The sequence below is a fragment of the Trifolium pratense genome, linkage group LG5 (assembly GCF_020283565.1).
Source record: "Trifolium pratense cultivar HEN17-A07 linkage group LG5, ARS_RC_1.1, whole genome shotgun sequence".
NCBI classification, from domain to species: domain Eukaryota; kingdom Viridiplantae; phylum Streptophyta; class Magnoliopsida; order Fabales; family Fabaceae; genus Trifolium; species Trifolium pratense.
In genome coordinates, this window is record NC_060063.1 from 43604322 (window position 1) to 43627259 (window position 22938).

Below are 22938 nucleotides of genomic sequence, written 5' to 3' on the forward strand. Positions count from 1 at the left end.
TTCATTCAAAAAAATAATAGTAATTTAGGTTAGAGCTATGTAATATGGATTTGGTGATGGCATCACACACGTATACTGTAGAAGTGAAACAGGTTTGGAAATAGGGAAGTAATGATGTAGAAATGTCTCTGAATGTTTAAGCATCTTGTCCTTATACATGCATGTTGTGTCTTTTTCTGTGTCTTTTGCTTCTCATGGCCCTCTCTGCCATTATTATGTGCATATTTTCTCTTCTGTACAGAATCTCTCTCTAAATTTTCTCCCTGCAGCAAACCCTCTCAATAGGCCCCCCCTCAATCCGTACAAAATTTGTTGCAGTGATAACTTTTGTTTGTCACCTTTTTCTTCGGTACAAGATATACAAATAAATAAATGAATCCAACCATTTTCAAACCATTTGGAAATAAGATGAAACATGTGTTTCGTATATCACGGTTGGTATATCAGAATCGCGACAATTCATCTTGATGTTTTAAAAGCTACGTTCCGTAGTTTTTGCAAAATGTTTGATATTCTAGTAGGTTTGTCAGAATCGCAATGATTCATTGTAATTTTACAAAAAACTATACATAGAATCACTGTGAATGTGATTCATCGTGATTGATTTTTTAAAAGCTACACTTTGTAGCTTCTAACAAAATCACGGTGAATTACTGAAATTCTAACATATTCACCATGATATACACTAATTTATAAGGGAATGAGGGTGAAATACTTGCATATGCATAATCACAAATCAAAAGTATTTGGATGCACGCACAATAATGCAAAAAATAAAATAAAGACTTAACTATACATTTGTTATCTTACGTTTATTTTAGGTTTTAATTTGATCTCTTACGTTTAAAAAATATCGATTTGGTCCCTTACGTTTCCACTATTTACATTAGTTAAGCCAAACCGACGGAAAGGACTAACTAATGTAAACAGTGGAAACGTAAGAGACCCAATTAAATTGATACCTTTTAAACAGAAGAGACAAAATTGAAACCTAAAATAAGCGCAATGGGCCAAATGTGTAGTTAAGCCTAAAATAAAAAATAAATGATATGATGTGAATAAATTAATTTTCAATTAATTTTTTTAATTTGTGTAAGTGAGTCGAAACATTTTTCATTTAGGTTTGTGCCCAAGTATGGGTGGAGGCAAGGCCTAGCAAGCCTGAATTAGTTTAGACTATATATATTATAATGTCACATGTGAAATTTTAATTTGTTCAAACTCTATAATTTTTTTGACTCCGGCCTCCGCCACAACCCAACCCAAGTAAGACTTTCTCATCAATGAGGTTGATTCAGAGCAAGTAGTTAGACTCTCAAAATCTAACAAATCAAAATTTGTTCTTAATTAGCTGAAAGAGATAATCCACAATTAACAACGATGGACAATGTCTATATATTCATTTACTCTTAATGCTATTATAATTAGAAGTATCCCATACATTCATTTACTCTATTAGCGGAAAGAGGTACCAACATGTTCAAGAACATTTTTATGTGAAAGTCATTTTCTTTCGGTTTAACAAGAGGTCATAGATTCAAATTAAACTCTAAAATTGTAGCAACATTAAATTTTTTGAAGGAGAATGTTGGGTGTAGCTTAGATGTATTGACAAGTGGACATTGTCGAACGAGTAAAGTGAGTATTTAAATACAATTTATAATGATTTAAAAAAAATCATGGTATTTAAATACTAGTTGTAAGTTGTAACACTATAGTGTAATTTCTAATATTTCACTAATAAAAATGGAACTACAACTTCCCTATATAATTGAAGATGAAGACACAATTAATTGAACTATATATATAGTTTTATGGGTAATCTTATTTATACTTGTTCAACATTAATTCTTTTAATCAACGTGAAATTTCATCTCCGCAACCGTGATCCATCACCACTCAATTAATATTGCTCCATCAATTGAACTGTCTCTAATACAACTATTGGATCGTTGAGGGAGAATATAACGTAACTGGGTTAAATTTATATATTAGGCTAAAATCAATCATTCAAGTAATTTTGTCACCACACTTTTATGCTTATCATTCAACTAATATGAAATTTTAACTCATCATCAACTCATTTTGTAAAAAAAAAAAAAAAAAACTCAACATCACTTAATATATCTCACCAAAACAGACACACTCAATAGGAACAAATTTAACTCTAAAACTTTTCATAGTTTTATTTTTGACTAAATAGTTTATTTTTTTGACATAATATTTACTAGTATTTTTTTGTCATGTACAAATGAAATGAGAATGGGCACATAATTTAAGACATTGATTCCCCTTCATTCATCCATCACCTTTCTCTCAAGTCAAAAGCACAACAAAAAATTCAGTTGTTTTGGTTGGGTGCGTATTATACCCCCACCCGTGTACTGTAGCAGGTTGTTCCCTACTGCTGCGCCGTACCATACTCCGCTCAGGCGACAACATCTCTTTGACTTGGTCAAACCATATCCCTACTGTTTTTTTTTCTTCTTTATTTTGAAAATGGATGATATAAAACTATTTATGATTATGAGTATGATGATCTCTTTTTTACTTGAGGGGTAATACAACAGTAGTAAATAAAATAAAAATTGGTATTTCTTTTTAATAAAACTATTTCTAGCTATAACAAACATAAAATATATAATGTTAATTATTTTTAGAGTAATGCTAAGTAGTTTCTTTGAATATTAGTTAATCAAGGTAAAAAGTATATATTTTAGAGTTTAATTGTTATGCACCATCGTGTAAAGATTTTTTACGCATACATCCAATGATACGTTGCCACATCATTTAATGATGTGACAATTTAATGATGTGACATATCATGCGTTTTTAAATACCATAAATGATGTGTCGGTATATAAATTAAATTCTATATTTTATATTGGAACAAATATTATTATACTTTTAAAACGTAGAATACACAAGTTTCAAAATTTGTGGAGACACTAGTTAGTTTTTTTCTTTTTTAAAATACAAATCATAAATTGTTCTTAAAGGTAAGTAAAGAGCTTATACAAATAAGCTAAAACCATTAATAGAAATGTCATAAATTGTCAAAAGTAATATCTTATAGGTGTTTATGTCACTAAATAAATTCAAATAAATCAATTTAAAGATTAGCTTTGGCCAAAGGTTAGAGTCTAGGTCATAACACCAAAGTGATATTATTATTAACCAAGGATAACAAGATGTATATTGGAAATTAAGTATGAAGTATCGCGTTGATTAGAAATGGAATCAATAATATATATATATATATATATATATATATATATATATATATATATATATATATATATATATATATATATATATATATATTGGCAAACATTAACTAGTATATTCTAGAAATATATTGTTGAAAAATATGCATTAAACTTTTTGAAAATAAAAAACGTGTTGATTTTAATGCAAAATTGCTTCTTTTAGGTTTCTTAACTACTACTCCCTCCGAACTACAATATATGTCGTTTTGACACTTTTACGCATATTAAGAAAGATATATATTGTTCGGGAAAGAGAGATTATGAGTTGATTTACAAAATTGTCCTTCATTTATGATATGGAAAAAATAAATTGAAGAATTGAAATAAGAGAGAGTAAGGGTATAATTGGAAAAATAACATTAAATGCTTCATTGGTAATATAAAACGACATATATTGTGATATAATTTTTTTCCCAGAGTGACAAATATTGTGGTACGGAGGGAGTATTTCAGAAACACTAATTAACAATACCTATATATTTTTGGGGGAGCAGATCTCTCCCATGACATTATTGTCAAGTGATATCGTAGCCATCCATTTCTTCTACTACACATATTTTAAATTATTAAAAAAGAAAATAAAGAGTATGGATCTATACTGGAATCCCTCAAGTTAAAGTTTCACTGGAGAAAATCTTCTCCCATATTTTAGGTGAGTTCAAAGTTAAAACTCGATTAGAAGTCCACAAATTCTAGCTCAACTGACAGAAATGTCGAAATTGTTAGTGTCGGATGTCGAGATTGGAGTTCGAACCCCGACCACTCCACTTTGTGTGTATAAGTTTTCAATATGATTTTATCATTTCGTCTATTAACAAAAAAAAAAAAAACCCGATTAGAATTCACTCTAACGGAATTCCATTTCTCGGGTCATTTGAATTTTTGTCCTCACAAGAAAACTCCATGCGATCACGCCCTAAATAAGGATCTACCCCTTAGAAAAAGTACACATTACTCCCCTACCTTTCACTCACCATATTTATTTACTAGGCCGTTGAAGTGCTCGTAGGTACTACCAACCAACCATCAACTCTCTACTCCAACACAACCGAAGTTCACTACGGAAAAGAAGAAACACATATTCAAAATGTGTTAAAATTTTGATTGTGTATAAGATCTTGTTCTCTTGCTGGTCATGATTATTATTAGTCTTTTCTTGACTTGGGTGCTCCCCATATGGTATCGAATGTTGGGTCACGAGGGGCAGTCAGTGGATCATCTACATTTGGCTTTTTATAAGTGAGTTGGACATCACACTTTTACCCAATATCTTAAGGTGTTAGGTTTATGATCATCTCGCTTATAAAATGTTAAACCTCTACTTTTCTAAATAATGTGAGACTTCTAACCTCACACTTGCCACAACAATCTCCCCCTCAAGTGTAAGTCATCCAATTCTTTATGCTCCCCCTCAAGTGAAAGCTTCTTCATCCACACACTTGCACAACCGTTGCAATCAAAAGGACACCCCGCTTGACCACCATTGTAAGGAACACTTTAAACCTCCACTTTTCTAAATAATGTGGGACTTCTCACCTCGCATTTGCCACAATATCGAAGCCATTGGCTTGAGTACGTCAAGCCGCTTGAGTGATGAAAGTGTATGTAATCTTTGCATGAAAAAAAGTAGATTAAGTTGTATAAAATCTTTGTATTAAAAATCTTCCTAATAGCGGGGAACTCATGTAGCGTGATCGATTCATTTTGTTGATAATGGTGATGTATGTATAGTGATGCGAGAAACTTACACTTGAGGGGGTAATTGTTACGATTCAGGTGTAAATTATAGTTAGTTTTATATTGACTTGATGTAGATTGAAATTGATTTTCTTTTAGAACAGGTTCTATCTTAAAAGATATAATTTGTAGCTTTATACTTTAAACGTGATTTTTACCCTCAAATTTATTGTTTATACAAAATCAATCTTTTCGAGGCTATTTTTTATCACAACATATCTAACACAGATGAATTTAACACCACATGTTAACCTAAACTTCTAAAACATTTAGTACGTATATGAGTCATCTCAATTATATATTATTATTCATTATCTGTTTTTTCATTTAATATATATGAGTATATGACTCATTACTCACACAAGTACCAAGTATCCATAAACATGCAGGTGAACAGGAAGCTCCCCCAAGAGATAACTTTGACTTGGGAGGAGTGAAGTACTACTTAAGAATACTATATAGTTAATTTTCTCTTGTGTTAGTTATAACTTATAAACAAGCCAAGTGCTTAAGAACATGAAAGTAGCGTTATGATGCTAACTAGGGAAATTCTCCATCTATGTCTTTCTTGTTTGTCTTGATGCCAAAAGACATAGATGTCACATTGTCACTGTTTTAATTCCCCACCACATTCCATTAATTTATTACCCTCTTTTTATTTGCATGACAAACTGAACCAATTTTCAATAAAGATTTCATGCATCAAAATATCTTTATAGTCAATGAAAAAGTACACTCATGACAACTTGCCAAATGATAATTTTAGATGAATATTAAGTTGCTAGTCAAAAATATACTAATTTCCATTTTTCATGGTTTTGTACGAATCTATGATCGGTTTATGCAACAATTTCATTAGGTATAAAACTTGGGATAGTATTAGATTTGGATTAGGTGCAATATAATTGTCGCACATATTTCGATTGTACGATCAAAATCGAACAGTTCAAATTTAAAAGTTAATCCGTTCAATCTTAATTAGACAACCTAAATATGTACTTACACACAATTCAAATCTATGTTTGATTTGGATTAGCATACATATGTTATATGTAGGACATGAACCCAGTGCAGTCGTTATGAGTGTTTCATCAGAGCCGCCTGATTAAAATCAAACTATTCAAACTTAAATTAAATTTTAATATTTTTAAATATAAACCATTCGATCCTGACTATATGTGCAGTCATACAGTCAAGGGTGCTAACTACACTCAATCCAGGTCGGTTATATGTATACCCTACCAACACATAAGGAATCAATACTCCTGACATATCACTTTCCTTCAAAAGATAAACAAGTTACTACCATATAGTACCAAACATAAATAATCATTCATTAATAATAATTCTGACATTTGATCTTAGTTTTCCTAAGCTAATGTTTTATAATGTCAAAACATTCCCTTCATTCATTCATTCATTCATTCCACAAAGCAAACATAGGAACTTGATTAACCAAACCCAAATTTCCAAGCCTATTGTTATTCATGTGGTCATTTTCATTGCTTCCATCATCATATTTTGGTCCATTCAGAGTGAAGTAACCATGTCCATAATCAGCTCCACTCACTCCAAACTCATTAGGTAATTTGGGACTTTGTGAATCGTGCTGTGACGATTCATTGATATTGGTGTTGTTTCCGCACTCATTCTGTGGTGGTTGATCGCTGTTGGAATTCCAAACCATGTTCGACAATTCATCAGAATGTTGTTCACTGCCATCGGTAATAGCTAGAGGAGGAGGCGGCTGAGAAGGTGTCGATGAACTTCCGCAAGAATTGAAGTCCTCGGCTGTGGCTGCAGGAAGAGCGGGCGATTCTTTAGGAGAGCGTTTAGCGAGATCACCTGTGATTAGGGTTGAGCTTGAGCAAATTCTCTTGACATCATACCTACTTATGTCAAAGTTGGTCACAGCACTTGTTCCCCTGAATTTGATTGCTGCAATATCATATGCTTCTGCAGCCTCCTCTTGTGTGCCTATAGAATTTGTTATGATTCACTAATTAGAATTTGTTATGATTCAACAAATGTAAATCAACAAAATGTAAATCGAATTTGTTATGAAGATATTTAACGAGTTTGAACTGAGGGTTAAATAAATGAGTTGTAGTTCTCACGTTCGAACCTTGGTAAAAGAGAAAATACTAACATAACAGATATTACTAACATTTGTCGGGGATTAAATGAAAATACTTTAAATGGACAACTCATATCATAAAACACTTTATTTCACACTTTCATACTTAGTATTTTTTTTATTTTTTATTTTCTAAATGTATTCCATATTAATACTACTAATTTGTCGATGAAGATGAAAACTCAATATTGAACATGTCGATGGTCATAGTATTTTACAATATCATACATTAGTGAAGGAAATGCAGAAGTGCATGTTTGGTTTGACAGTGAGTTTGATGGAATCGTGGTGAGTAAACTCGATTTTGGCAAAAGCTAAAATTTTGAGCTTCAACAAAATCACAGTGTCACCATTATTTCGTCAAAAAACATACATAATGTAAAACTAAAAAAATGGTAAACAGGAAGCTTAAAAGAGAAGCAATAATAGTGAAGGAGGGTAGAGAACTTACTAAATGTACCAAGATATAAATCTTTATTTCCTGCAACCCTTCCTATTCTAGCCTGCCACCTTCCATGTTGATGATGTCTGAAAAATTGAGACAAGAAGAAAAAGATTAACTATTATCCAATAATTGTCCATGTTAATTAAAAAAAAAAGCTGAAATTGTAACAAATAATTCATTCAAAACTTTACTAATATTAATGAAAAAAGCACATCACTTTGGGCCATACCTTGTCACACCTCTATACACAGATGCACCTCTTGAAAATCCACTGCTTTTCCTGTACAAGTGATGCAAAAAAGGACAATTCAATTCCATATTGAATAAAATTGGTGAAAAGTAAAAGCCATAAGAAAAAAAATTCACTATGTTCACATTCATATGGAAAAATAAAATAAAAATTTAATGGTACCTTCTTAAATTGGCGACAAATTCTTGCCTAGTCATGTGCTTCATTTCTTCAAGTTCCTTCTCATAAGTGCTTATCTGATCATTTAAGAAAGTAGTAGATATACATAGAGTGATCACAGTTACTAACTATGTAATGCTTCAAACTGCATACATTAAATATATGACTTTTTCTAAATAATTTAATTTTTGTGTTCTTTTATAGTGCACTAGTAAGACACTTTTTTCCAAAGGAGTGAAATGTAAGAGTCTCAGAAACCTTACAGGGAAATTTATGTGAGTTGTTGGACCCCAATACTTCAGTGCAGCTAAGTCATAAGCTTTTGCTGCTTTTTCTTCCTTATCATAACCACCTAATAATAATGAAAATATGTTAAGAATTAACTTGACATGCATATAGTCGTAGCAAAAAAAAAATTATACTATTAATCAATTATAATCGTGATATCATTAAAAAAACTTCAAATTAAGTCTATACGGTGCCGTCCCTTAGAATTTGAGTGCCCTGTGCAAGTTATAATTTTGATGCCCAATTTTTTTTTAAAATTAATTATAATAATTATTAATTTATTTATTTTAACACACACTGAAGCACGCATGCACGCACACGCGAGTGCACGCACATACATACACACTAAGTAAAAATAAAAATTGGTGCCCATAAAAATTTTGGTGCCCTAATACGGTCGCTCCTCTCGAATATCCTCTGAAACCCTTTGAGTCTATATTTGGTATCACAATGGATATGTCAGAATTACGGTGATTTTCCAAAAACTAGAGACATTTTCACTCTGATACCAAACATAAACTAAAGTTTTTTTTGTTTACCTAAAGTCATAAGTCATTTTGAGAAAAGCTCACCTTCCAATGCTACATATTGATTATTGAGTATAATGAATCTAATCTAATAATCTAAAGAGTTACTACATGACATAGTTGGTAAAGAAGTAAAGAGAGAGTGTGAAAGAATAAATGCATATGTAGGATGTGACTTACCAAGGTAAACTATGAAAGATTTGATGAAGCCATGAAAGGAGAAGAATCCAACAAGTGCAAAAAACAAACCGTTAGTATATTCTTTTTTAAAACAAGTTAGGAAACAAAAGAAAGATTGAAAATAGAAAAAGAGGTTAAAGGATTTGTTTGGTTTTTGAGAAATAGTCACAAAATTTGTTTCCTTAGTCAATGACAACATAAACCAAAATAATAAAAAATAAATAAAATAATTAAAAATTCAAAAGATATGCTATGTTATGTTTCTCTTACCTTGTCTTCCTTTCCTTGTTTGCCCTTCTTTTCTGCAACTATTATCCCACAAATGTGCCTCATATCTCCCTGTCCATCTATGCCTAAGAAAATCCATCAAGCCCAAAAAATTTAAAACTACAAAAAAATCATCAAAAATTAACATCAAGAAGAAAAAAAAAGATATTTTTTATGTATTGCATATTACCGCGATTTTCCACAATCAAAACCATCTAAAAAAAGTTGAATTAAGGCGAAAATTAGAAACGAAAAAAAAATTTATCACTAAACTTGACATATCTAACACTTAGTACAACATTAGCAACAATTTTTTTTATTAATTAAAGTGACACTAATGACCATTTTACAACTATCTTTTACGGAATTTGAACTCGGCACCTTAGGTTAAAAGACTAAACTCTTACTTAGAGAAGATTTTGACTTACAAGTTTCTAAATTTTGTAGCTATTTCAAACTTAAAATTTAGAATCTTGAATAAAACAAAATATAATAAACAAAAATCAAATAATTAATTAATCTTAATTAATACCTTGTAACACCACGATATTGAGAAGTTCTTTGACCAAAAGTATCAATAGATTTACGAGGAACAGATTCTCTAGCATTTGATGATTTTGACAAAGACCTTTTTCTAGGATCTTCATTCACTTGAACAGTAGAAATTGCACCACCAACACCAACACTAACACCATTTTGCACACTAGGACTCATAGTTAAATTAAGAGATTGAAAACCATTTCCATCACTAGAATTTTTCCCATCAGAAGAAAATTGATTCTGACTCATCCAAGATTTATACATATTATTACCATGAATTAAACCATGATGATTATTATTGTTATTATCATTATCATTATATCCTTGATGGAAAGAGTTAATCAAAGCTTGGTTTGTTAGATTCTCCCTTGTTTCAATCTCTGTATTATTATTAGTGCAAAAACTTGGTGTTACATTAACATTGATTTTAGAGTTTTGATTTTGGTAACACCCCAAAAAATCTTCAAGTTTTGGTGGTTCTTCATTTGAATTTCCACCAGTTATTGCATTTTCATATCTCCATTCTGCTACAATAAAATCCATATAAAAAATTTAATTGCTAAACATTATTAAAAAATACAACAAATAAAAAACAGACAAAACAGAGTAAAACAGAGGAAAACAGAGGAAGTTCTGTTTTTTAGAGGATAAAAGGAACAATTTTTAACAACATGCAAATTGTTTTAAGGAAAATAAAAAATACCCTTTTGAAAACTAATGAAATAGAACAAAAAAATGTTATAAGAACATGCAATGATATATACCTTGAGGTGTAACAGAGTGAGTGAAAGTATCAGAAACACAGAGTGAACCATCAGAACGCAGAGGCATAACAGATAAGTGATTATGAAGATGATGAGAAGAAGTAGGAACATAGTTTCTTCCTATAATTTCTGATCCTTCTCCATGATGTTCTTGATTTTGGTTTTGATTTTCTGTACCAAATTCTTCATCAATTCTCAACTGTGGTGTAAGAGAAAATCCTAACCAGTTACTCATATTAAGACAGAGTTACAAGAAAAAATCTATCTTTTTTTTTTTTCTTTTTCTTCTTCACTGTTTAATGAAAAAGATTTGATTTTGTTTGTGTATGCAAGTTTGGAATGTTGGAATTTGAGCTCAAAGTTGAAAGCTAAGAATGGTTTGGTTTTGAAAAGGATGAAATTTTTTGATTTAGTTTTGTTTTGTGTTGAGGGTATCTGAATCTAAATATCATAGTCATCAATAATCATGAGTTTGATATATCGTGGGTCTTTTCTAGGCTAGGATTGTGAAATGAGTGTGAATGAATAGATATATGTGTATATATATATATATATATATATATATAATAATAATATTTAAAATGTTTTTGTTTTTATTTATGAAAAAATTGAATATATTTGTTAAGGAGGTTTAGAAGACAAAGTTTGTGTCGTGTTATATTGTGAGGTTAGTAATGAAATGAGAGTGTTGGGTTTTGTGCCAGCTCTTTCATTTCTTTCTCAGATTTCTGCAGAGGAGGCCACGGCATGTAGTACCAGTCTAAATAACAAAAATACTATTAATATATAATAATCTTTAATATCATGTATAAGTTTAGCTCATGTGATTGGAAGATCACATTATATAGATAGAGTTATGATTTGAACTTCATACACTTCATTTATTAATTTTACGATAGAAGTTTTAGTCAGTATGTTATTTTGCTTTTGACGGTAGCCACTATGTTATTTAACAATATATAAATATATTATGTATGTATATTAATCTTTATTTTATTTTAATGAAAAGTAAATGATCACAACCTGCGTTCCTAATCATTCTAAATGGCAAAACTAATCCTTTTGAAAACTAGGTTTATAGATTTAATATTTGAAGTTGAAGTGAGAAGAGAGATGCCCAAATTAAAGGTCTAATCAATTCGATTTGAATGGATTTTTAGTAAAAAAATATTGGAACTAATCAAATCTCAATTGTTCCGGTTGGGTTCCATACACAATGTGGTTTTCGGTGTATTTCATGCTATGTACTAATAGTGTAAAGTTTTTTTTCGGTGTATTTCATGCTATGCACTAACGGTGTAAAGTTTTTTTTTGCATATGCATCCAAACAAATCACATATGTCATTTTTATCAGGGGTATATACATATAGCGACTTAATTGGATGCATGTGTAAATAAATTGTTTACCGCAGGTATATATACATATTAAATTCTTTTTTTCCCCTAAAAACTACTATTTCAAGATCTTATTTTTCCAAACAACTATAAATTAAATAAATACATACAACATATTTAAAATTAAACAAATCCAAACAACATACTCAAAAAATGACGATAGTTCACCATCATTACAAATAGATTCATTTCTAAAATTAAATAAATTCATACAACATACTCCAAATGGTAATAGTTCACTATCAATCACCTTGGATGAAGGGAAGGCCAAACGGGGCGTTTTTGTGTGACTTAGGTGAAGGAACGCGTGATTGTGTGTGACTTAGGGTTTGCATTTGACTTTTGAATGTGTAGCAAAGAGATGGATGGACAAGTTATGTGTTAGAAATAGAATGGACAGTTAAATGTTGGCTTGCATATACACTTTGGTTCGATTATTCGGTTTTTAAAAATGAAAACTAAGAACCAAACCACTCAAGTTCTCATCGATTCAGTTTGATTTTTTAATCGAGCAAGAACTAATTGATTTTCCCAGTTTGGTTTTATTTGAATTTTCAATTTAATCGTCCCTTTGAGTACATTCGATAAAATTGGAACGATACATAGAATATTAGCATAGCCTTTATGAAAGGATGGCACACAAAAATCGAAAATTTTCAATGTAATCGATTTTATCTAATCCACTTACACCCTAGCCAAAATCTCTCTGACTATGATCAAATAGAGGTTGGTTCTATGTTGTACTGCTTATTGTAAACTGTTGGATCTAATTTTGATTGATGAAATACCACTATTTTATTTTTACATGAGAAAAAAGATGGAACACAAATTAGTCTTTGTAATTGTAAAGGACACTCTCATTAAAAAAAGACATATTATTAATTATAATCAAAGAGCCTAAACACGTGTTTCTCATATGGATATTAACACAAACATTTATTTTACGAAGAGTATCCTTCAAAATAAAATTTCAATCTTTTTCATGTAATCTCATATAATTATCAACATATTAACATTATGGTGGCCAATATAACTTGATGCAAATTAAAATCCTAAAAGGTTAAAATTAGATAATATGGTATGTGAGTTGCTAAATGTAGCGAGTTGTTGATTTGAGATTCACTGTTTAGTAGTAGAATTAAACTCCATTCATGTATTATTCATGTCATCAAATTAATCCATAGATTTTAACAAAGTTTAAAATAAATACAATTTGATGATATGGAAAATATATGAATGAGTTTTAATCAAATTAAATTGTGTCACATAAGCAACTATCAAGTTTTCTTCCCTATACTTTTTTATAAAAATATAACCAGACAATACATTATACATAGCTCATGTAGTGTACTTTTTTTTTTTTTTTTTTGAATTTCTCATGTAGTGTACTTTAAGATAGCATAATTTGTGACGTTATATGTGTATATATAGACTAAACGACAAGGTATCTTAAGGCGGTGTTTTTTTTTTATTTTTTATAAGCAATCATAAGGGGTGTAGTTCTGCTATAAAATCAAATGTTTGAATTTGAAAGCATAATGGTTTGCGATGAGATGTAATAATATTACTTAGAAGCACTCTACGGCGATACTAATTTAACTGATAAAAATACCAAAATTATTAGATTAGAGATTGTAATTAGACTTAAAACTCGGCTTTTTCATTTGTGTATCGAATAGTCATTGTCATTTGGTCTATTTACTAGACGCAAAAATAATTATATATTCTTTAATTGTTTGACGCTACTAAAATCTACATATGTTCCGGCACACCTAAAAGAATATCGCTTGAAAATCGAAGTGAAGAGTAGTTTATATACAACATCCACACGCCTTAATCCAATGAAACCCCTTTTATAAAGGACATAACTGTGATAGATCATACACGGCCCAAAGTGGACAATACTGTTGAATATTTTGAATTCACTTTAATTAATTTATCAAAATATAATTAAACGTGTATAAAATCAAATATATTAACTTCTCATGTTTTATTTATTTATTTATAAATAAATATTATTATAAGGCTTAATGTTGAACGGACCGTGATGAGTTGAGTCGTTCTTTCTAGTCAGCCTATTGAGAGGTTCCTGCCTCCACTGATGAGTATATACTTTAGTCATCCCATTACGTTAGATACACCGAAAAACATAATGGCTCATGAGTGAGAGGTATAACGTATAAGCACTGTCTCAACCTTTTCTCAGTTTCAATCAATGAAGGATTAATCCGTTGTCATTCCAGCTACAGTGGTACACGATTTCAGTATATTCTTATTTACAATTATGATATGCTTCATATATACTATATATATTATATAAATTCTTTCAAATACTTCAAAACGTAGTGTGGTGCACTTGAGGGTGAAACAGAACAACGTACACTGCAAATTTATTTCTTATGAAGAGCCTTTTACAAAGGACAAAACTGTGAGGGATACACGGTCCAGAGTGGACAACACTTCAAAATGTAATGTGGTGCACTTAGGGTGAAACTGAACAACGTACACCGCAAATTTATTTATTTATTTATTTATTCTTTTTTTTTTAGGTAAACTAAAAACATTATAAGACATCATAGTGACTAGTAGACATCATCTAGTAGCACTATAATCTTATGCCTCTTATTTATTTATTTATTTATTTGTTCCAATAGCCAAGTGACTAAAAATTCCAAGTTAATAAGTAAAGTGTTCGGGGTTCAAACTTTCGCTCTTACATAATATATGCCTTGTCTCTACCAATTAAACTAAACTCACCAGAACACCGCAAATTAATGTTAACCTTAATAATATCGTCATTATGAATTAAATTATGACTCGTTGTTGTTATCAAGACTTTCCTTTCTCTTGAATGTGGGATTGGTTTCAATTGGACCGAATTGAACAAATTGGTCGAACTGGCTACTACTTGCAAATTACATTGCATGGATGCTTAGAGCAGTGCGTACCAATTGGTCCAGATTCACTGCCAACAGTGCAAGTAGTAAACCAAGAAGAACAATACAAAGTCCAATTTGTCCTCTAGTCTAGTGTGTATCGAACTCTGAATTAGCACATTCATTTTTTATAAGAACTAAAAGAATTTGTTCTCTACTGTGTACATTTTCGTTATTTTTAATCAATCGTTAGTTGGTCCAATGATAATTAGCGTTGAATCTGATTGAAAAGACTATGGTTCGATCTCTGGCAATTACGATTGTGAGAGGGTTCATGTGCTGGACCAGATTCGGCAGTTCAGTGAACCGGATACTGATTGTGAAAAAAAAAAAAAAAAACATTTTTCACATGCAATATGTGTAAAAAAGTTAAAAACTAAAATACTGTAGAAAAGACAAACAATTTCATAAAAGATATTCAATTTGTCTTATAATATCAGTCATACTTACAAATTAATATTTGTCCCCAAAAAAGCCAATTTTAATTTCAATATAATTTTAATTGTTTTCTTTCTATTGTACTCTGATTAATATTATATATATCAATCACAAATTATTTGATCTGGTTCCTCTCCAATCACTAAAGGATCATGCACAATTTGATTTAAATCTTCCACTAGTGGTTAACGACACAAAATGATGGCTAAACGGAAGCATAGGATAAGAAACACGAGGGAAATGACATGAGGCAATATGAATCCTATGTTATTATTATTCACTTTGTATTTATCATAAAACATGTATAAAAAAGAAAGTTTTTTTTTTCTTTCTAATTTACCCCGTATAATTTGAGTTTTGAGGCTTATAATTTGAGGGTATTTACCCACTAAATAAGTTATATGCATATGAAATAAAAGTTAGTTACAAGTTATGTTGTTAATTCTTTAATAAAATCACATCAATAATCTTGATGTGTGGAGCAAATCGAATAAGCAATCAAAAAGTAGAAATAGAAATAATAATCACGAACAAAAGATAAGTGATAAAACTGTAAAGAACACGAAGCAAATGTTTACCCAGTTCATGTTAGGTAAATGATGTGTTCTCTATTATTCACATAAGGCAATGTACCTTATATAGGCAAGTTTACAAGGAGGCTTAACACTAGCTTGAGTACCAAGCAACTAGTTGGCTCAGGCCAACCTGCGCGCGCGCCTGTGGGCTTGGCAAGCCAGGCCTGCTTAGCTTACAACCCAACAAACCCTCCCTTAAGCTAAACCTCTATTACAAGACACCTTTCTACATATTACAAGTACGAATTACAAGTTCTAAACAACAGTGATGACATCACAAATGCTAAGTCTATCTCTCAATTTACAAAAGCTCTCAAGCTTTAGTGCCTTGGTCATAATGTCTGCAACTTGATTTTGAGTGCTGCAGTGCTCCAATTCAACAATCTTCTCTTTGGTAAGATCCCTCAGAAAGTGGTATCTAACATCTATGTGCTTGCATTTACCATGTAAAACTGGATTCTTTGACAGCTTAATGGAGGAGCTGTTATCACAAAGTATCACAGTTTCTCCCACCTGTGTTTGACCAAGTTGATCAAGTATCCTTCTCAGCCAAACTGCTTGACAGGCACTAGATGCTGCAGCTACAAATTCAGCTTCAGTAGTGGAAAGAGTCACTATAGCTTGTTTTTTTGAAGACCAGGAGATTGGTCCATTTCCATACATGAACACATATCCTAGATGTGGATTTTCTGTCATCCAAATCACCTGCATAGTCAGAGTCTGTCCAGCCTTGCAATTTCAATTCACCTTGATTTCTTTGGTACAATATCCCTAAATTAATTGTACCCTTCAGATACCTCAAAATCCTTTTTACAGCAGCCAAATGTAGTTCAGTAGGCCTATCCATATATCTTGCTACTAAACATACAGAGAAGGCAAGATCAGGTCTTGTGGCCAAAAGATACATTAGACAACCTATCATTTGCCTATATTCAGTAGCATCAACAAGCTTTCCACCTTCATTCTTTGTTAACTTGCAGCCAGTGACAATTGGACTGCACACTTTGTTACAATTCTCCATACCAAACCTTATCAATATATCTTGAGCATACTTTTGTTGATATATGAATATCCCTTTTTCAGCTTGTTTGATCTCAACACCCAAAAAATACCTCATCTTCCCTAAATCTGTCATTGCAAACTTGCTTTTCATTGATCTTTTGAAACTTTCAAACATCTCTTCATCATTACCTGTGTATATCAGATCAACATATAGACTTACTATCAGAATTTTTCCTTCTCTTTCATGTTTGATAAAAAGAGTGTGCTCATATGGACATTTGGTGAATGATTCCTACACAAAGTATGACTCAATCTTGCTGTACCAAGCCCTGGGAGCCTACTTCAAGCCATATAGGGCCTTTTTGAGCTTGTACACCTTATACTTATCATTGGTCTGATAGCCACATGGTTGCTCAACATACACATCTTCAGTCAATTCACCATGTAAGAAAGCACTCTTCACATCAAGCTGATACACTTTCCATCCCTTGCTAGCAGATAAGGCCAATATACACCTTATTGTATCCCATCTGGCAACAGGTGCAAAAACCTCTCTATAATCAACACCATGCTGCTGACTGTAACCTTTAGCTACTAGTCTAGCCTTATACTTCTCAACCTTTCCATTCTCATTGTATTTAGTTTTGAAGATCCATTTCACTCCAATTCTTTTACTTCCTTCTGGTAATTCAGTCAATTCCCAGGTTCCATTCTTTTCAATGGCTTCAATTTCTTGATCCATTGCTTTTCTCCACACTTCATGCTTTGCAGCCTCTTCATATGTGTCTGGATCATCATTGCAGAAAACAGCTAAATTGTGCAAACCATTATCTTCAATTTGCTCTTGTCCAGTCACATAGTCTCTCATCCAACCAGGTGGTCTCCTTGGTCTGGGAGAGATAATGGGATTACCATGTAGATCTTCATCAGAACTTTCAGTGTCACTATCATGTTCAACATCAGGAGTTTGTTGGCTGCTTTCTCCAACCTCCACAGACTCATCATTATTCATTTGATCTCTTTCATCATTGTTGCTTAGTGCTTCAATATCATCTAGATCAGTTGCTTGAACCTTTTCAGGCTTATTGTCTTTCATTTCCCATCCTTTTGACTCATCAAAGATTACATCCCTGCTAACAATTATCCTTTTATTGGCTGGATCATAAAGTTTGTATGCTTTTGATTCTTCACTTACACCAAGATGAATACACTTAATGCTTTTTGAATCTAATTTCTTCCTTTGAGTGTCAGATACATGTGCATAGGCCACACAACCAAAGATCTTGAAGTAGTGAACTGCTGGCTTCACTTTACTCCAAGCCTCTTCTGGTGTTACTTCCTTCACTGACATGGTTGGACTTCTATTCAACACATATGTTGCCCAAATGACTGCTTCAGGACAAAATCTCTTAGGTACACCTCTCTCAGTTAACATACTCCTGACCATATTCAGAATAGTTCTGTTCTTTCTCTCAGAGACTCCATTCTGCTGTGGAGTATAGGCTGCAGTGAGTTGCCTTTTGATTCCATGTTGACTGCAAAAATCATTAAATTCATTTGAAGTGAATTCACCTCCTCTATCAGTTCTTAGGCATTCAATTTGACAACTTGACTCTTTTTCTACTATTGCTTTGAATTTTTTGAAAGTAGATAGTGCACTAGATTTTTCTATGAGTGGATAGGTCCATGTTTTCCTGCTAAAATCATCAGTGAAGGTAATGAAGTACCTGCTCCCTCCATTTGATGTAGGGTTGATAGGGCCACAGATGTCAGAATGTATCAACTGAAGTCTTTCTGTAGCTCTCCAATTTGAAGTTTTAGGAATAGAATCCCTATGTTGCTTGCCTATGATGCAGCTTTCACAAGTTTCTGCAGTTTCTTGTAAAACAGGCAATCCCTTAACCATGGATTTCTTTGTTAAAATGTTCAACCCTTTAAGATTCAAGTGGCCATATCTGCAATGCCACAGTTGTGTAAGATCTGAACTTGTAGTCTTGAAGCACATTGGAGTGATCACTGAAGCATGTATCATGTACATTCTATTAGCTGACATCTCAGTAGACATAAGCAAACCTCTGCTCTCATGATACACCTTGCAATTGTTATTGGAAAAGACAATTGTCAAGTTTTTCTGTTGTAATTGGCCAATACTCAGTAGATTATTCTTCAACTCAGGAAGATAATACACACTAGTTATGACCTGCACTATTCCTCCAATTTGCAATCTCAAATTGTCCTTTCCCATGACTTGCATTCTTGAATTGTCACCCAATTTCACAGTTTCTCTAAACTCTGAGTCAAATTCAAACAGCCATTCTTTCTTTCCAACCATATGATTGCTGCAGCCAGAATCAAGAAACCAGATCTCATCTTTCAATTCACTTTTGACTGGTTCTTTAAGCTTTTCTTGCGCCATAAGCAAGACTTCACCATGTTCATCAAACTCTGCATAGTTTGCTTCTTCCCAAGTTGGACATTCACTCTGGTAATGTCCAAGCTTGTGGCATCTGTAACATTCAACAAGCTCTCTACTTTGTTGTCTACCTCTGCCTCTTCCACCTCTTGAACCGTTTCTTCCTCTCCCCCTACCCCCACCTCTACCATGTGAAACCTGCAAGGCCTGCTCTTCATCTTTCACTAGGGTAGGTTTCATTCTTTTCTCATGGACTAACAAGCTGCTTTGTAATTCATCAATTGTAAGGGTGGTGACATCATTAGACTCTTCTATGGAACACACAACGTAATTGAACTTTTCACTCATGGATCGCAACACCTTTTCTACAACTATAGTCTGAGTCAAGGTTTCACCTGATGCACTCATCTTGTTTGCAATTGCTAAAGTTCTTGAGAAGAAATCACTTACAGACTCATTATCTTTCATCTGCAAGATTTCAAATTCCTTTCGCAATGCTTGAAGTTGAGCTCTCTTCACTTTGATCGAACCTTGATATTTCTTGCGCATTGATTCCCAAATGTCTCGAGCTGTGTTGCGTTCAAGAATAGTTTCCAAGATGGATCTTTCAATTGATTGAAAGAGAAAGTTCTTGGCCTTCAGATCTTTGAGTCTGCTTTCCTCTGCAAGCTTTCTTTGTTCTGCAGTTGCGTTTGCAGGCGCAACAATGATGCCATCTTCAATTAGGGACCAATATTCTTTCGATCGAAGCAAATTTTCCATAAGCATTGCCCAATGATCATAGTGTCCATCAAACTTTGGAATTGATGGACGAAGATAATCAGATTCAGCCATTAGAGGGCAAGAGAAAGCGATCAATCGAGGAAGAAGATGAAGTTTGGGAAGAACAGTTTGTAACGGTTTGTAACAGATTGTAACTGAATTTGCAAAATCTGCGATTTGCAGTTATCAGGACCCTTGTGGGCTCACCGATACCAATTGTTAGGTAAATGGTGTGTTCTCTATTATTCACATAAGGCAATGTACCTTATATAGGCAAGTTTACAAGGAGGCTTAACACTAGCTTGAGTACCAAGCAACTAGTTGGCTCAGGCCAACCTGCGCGCGCGCCTGTGGGCTTGGCAAGCCAGGCCTGCTTAGCTTACAACCCAACAGTTCAGTCAAAACCGACCTACTCTAGGGGAGAGAGCCACTCTCCGTTCCACTATCAATGAAAAGCTTGATTACAAAGATTCAATACAAGAGTTGCAAGAATTTAGCCTTGATCCTAAATTCTACCATTTTCCCGAATCTCTCCCCGTGACCAAGAAATTTAATCAATAAGTGTTTACAAGGTGATGAATCAATCTCCAACCCTAGAGTATGCCCAAGAGAAGTTATCTAATAAACCCTAGTCTTTTGTTGGCTTTAGAAACCCTAAAATCACCTTACAAATATCAGAAAACGTGACACATATATATAACTGCGTAGTTTTCTGCCCGGGGCGCAGGTTTTTTTGCCTGGGGCACAGTTTTTTCGCCCGAGGCGCCAAACCAGTAATTTTTGCTGTCTTCCTCGTTTTCAAGACAATTTACAACAAATCTCCACCTTGCCTTTAAAACAATGGTGATGCCAACTTCCCATCGTGCTGCTCTCTCCACTTGTTTACACCACACCCTCTTCGGCCCCCGGAGTCTACCTCTCCGTACTCGAAAAATGCTTGCCTCCAATTGCCCTTGGATTTTTAGGACAATCCACAAGCTAAACCATACCCTCTTCAAACCCCGGATTGTAGCTTTCCGTACTCTTGAAGATTTGTTTGCCTCCAACCAACCTTGGAATTTTAGGTGGTTTCACAAGCCGCAATATCAAACTCTCCTTGCATCAAACTACCTCCAATAGTCCTACAAGTTACCAAGTTTGATCACCATTGCTTCCACACAAGATCTCCATAGTCATACCACTTTGGTGTACCTCCACCTCAAACCAAGTTTTCTCAACCAAAGCCTCAAACCGGTATATCCACTATGTCTTCCACCTTGTAACGTAAAACTTTTCAACTACTCTGAAACGCACTTCGAGTCATTGTTAGTCTCCAACACTTCCCGGTTTAGTTCCACCATCTAGTAAACTTCATTTCACTAGTCCAACTAAAACCAACCAATGTCACTAACAACCAACCGAAGTTCTACAACTTATCCACATCATGAGAATCACAACTAGTAATAAATGCATAACCAATAGTAGAACCAACTATCTTTGCATTTAAGTTTAAGAATATACCTCTCATCATGTAACAAAGAAACAACCACAATTGTCAAACCTTGTAAGACAAATTGAAAACCATACTTTGAACCTTAAGTGTTCCCGTCTCCAAGATGAACAAACTCCACCTCCAACTAGCTCTAGGATTCAAAAGTACTCCTTCTTTAAGACACATGTGATCGGAGCATCCAAAGTCCACGGCTTAAACTCCACTGATTCCCAACTTCACCACACTAGCACTTCCGCATTCTCACAATAATAAAGTTGTTGTTTCAAAACGTAACACCGAGTATTATTCCACCGCCTCTCCAGGCCGATGTTGAGTATTATTACCACCGCCTCTCCAGGCCGATAAAGCCTTTATGGTTCCCAACTTGTGACTATGAGTTCTTCTGCACTCTCATAGCCTTCTTCCTCATCAACGACAACATGAGCTGACGAACTACTATTGCCCCTCCTCTGCGGACAATCCTTCTTGAAGTGACCTGATTCTTGACAATGGAAGCATTTGAACTTGCCACCACTATCACCCTTTGGCCTAGACTTGGACTCATATTTCTTCCCCTTTCCTCTACCTTTGTTCTCACTTATATCCCTCGTCACATTCAACCCTTCCGCACTATCATCAACCCTCAAGTCTCTCAACTTTGTCAACTCCTTGGTCCTCAAAGCCGATTGAACTTCATCCAATGTGATAGTACCTTCTTTGCCATAAAACAAAGCATCCTTGAGATTTTCAAGTGACTTGGGTAAAGCACACAACAAATGAAAGGTCTTGTCATCGTCTTCCAAATTCACGTCAATGTTCGCCAAGTCATCAATGATCTTGTTGAACTCCGAAAGTTGCTCCACCACAGGCTTGTTCTCCACCATTCGAAAGAAAAGCAATCGTTCTTTCAAACACTGCTTATGTGCCAAAGACTTGGTCATGTACAATGCATCAAGTTTGGTCCACATACCCGCAGCAGTCCTCTCCTTAGCTACTTCTCTCAACACATTATCCGTGAGGCACAAGATAATGGCACTCAATGCCTTATCATTCATCTCGATCTTTTCTGCGTTCGAGAGAGTATTTGGCATATTCGATATGCCCAACAATGCTTCAGCACACTTTTGTTGTGTCAGTATTGCTCGTACCTTCACCTTCCACAAACCGAAGTCATTTTTATCGGTGAACTTCTCAATAACCCACTTAGAACCCATGATACTTAATTCGTTTGATCCTTTGCCCCACGGTGGGCGCCAATTGTTGTGAATTTTTTAATAAAATCACACCAATAATCTTGATGTGTGGAGCAAATCGAATAAGCAATCAAAACGTGGAAATAACAATAATAATCACGAACAAAAGATAAGTGATAAAACTGTAAAG

At 33.4% G+C, this 22938-nt stretch overlaps 1 protein-coding gene and 1 non-coding gene across 3 annotated transcripts; one reads left to right on the forward strand and one right to left on the reverse strand.

Annotated features, from left to right (window-relative positions):
* Nucleotides 1-6217: 6217 nt before the first annotated feature.
* On the reverse strand, nucleotides 6218-11061 carry LOC123883094 (AP2-like ethylene-responsive transcription factor AIL1). 2 transcript variants are annotated; one of them, XM_045931788.1, is made up of 9 exons: nucleotides 10564-11061; nucleotides 9792-10323; nucleotides 9263-9345; nucleotides 8993-9001; nucleotides 8261-8349; nucleotides 8001-8074; nucleotides 7818-7868; nucleotides 7595-7671; nucleotides 6218-6983 (listed from the first exon to the last, which is right to left on the reverse strand). In XM_045931788.1, the coding sequence occupies exons 1-9, from the start codon at nucleotides 10796-10798 to the stop codon at nucleotides 6424-6426; spliced, it is 1710 nt and encodes a 569-aa protein (XP_045787744.1). In that variant the 5' UTR covers nucleotides 10799-11061; the 3' UTR covers nucleotides 6218-6423. The 2 variants fall into 2 exon arrangements, with proteins under 2 accessions (XP_045787744.1, XP_045787743.1); XM_045931787.1 differs by having other exon boundaries at nucleotides 9792-10326.
* Nucleotides 11062-12523: 1462 nt separating this feature from the next.
* On the forward strand, nucleotides 12524-12625 carry LOC123887760. The gene has a single exon (XR_006801759.1). It is a non-coding gene; the product is annotated as a U6 spliceosomal RNA (small nuclear RNA).
* The last annotated feature ends 10313 nt before the right edge of the window (nucleotides 12626-22938 follow it).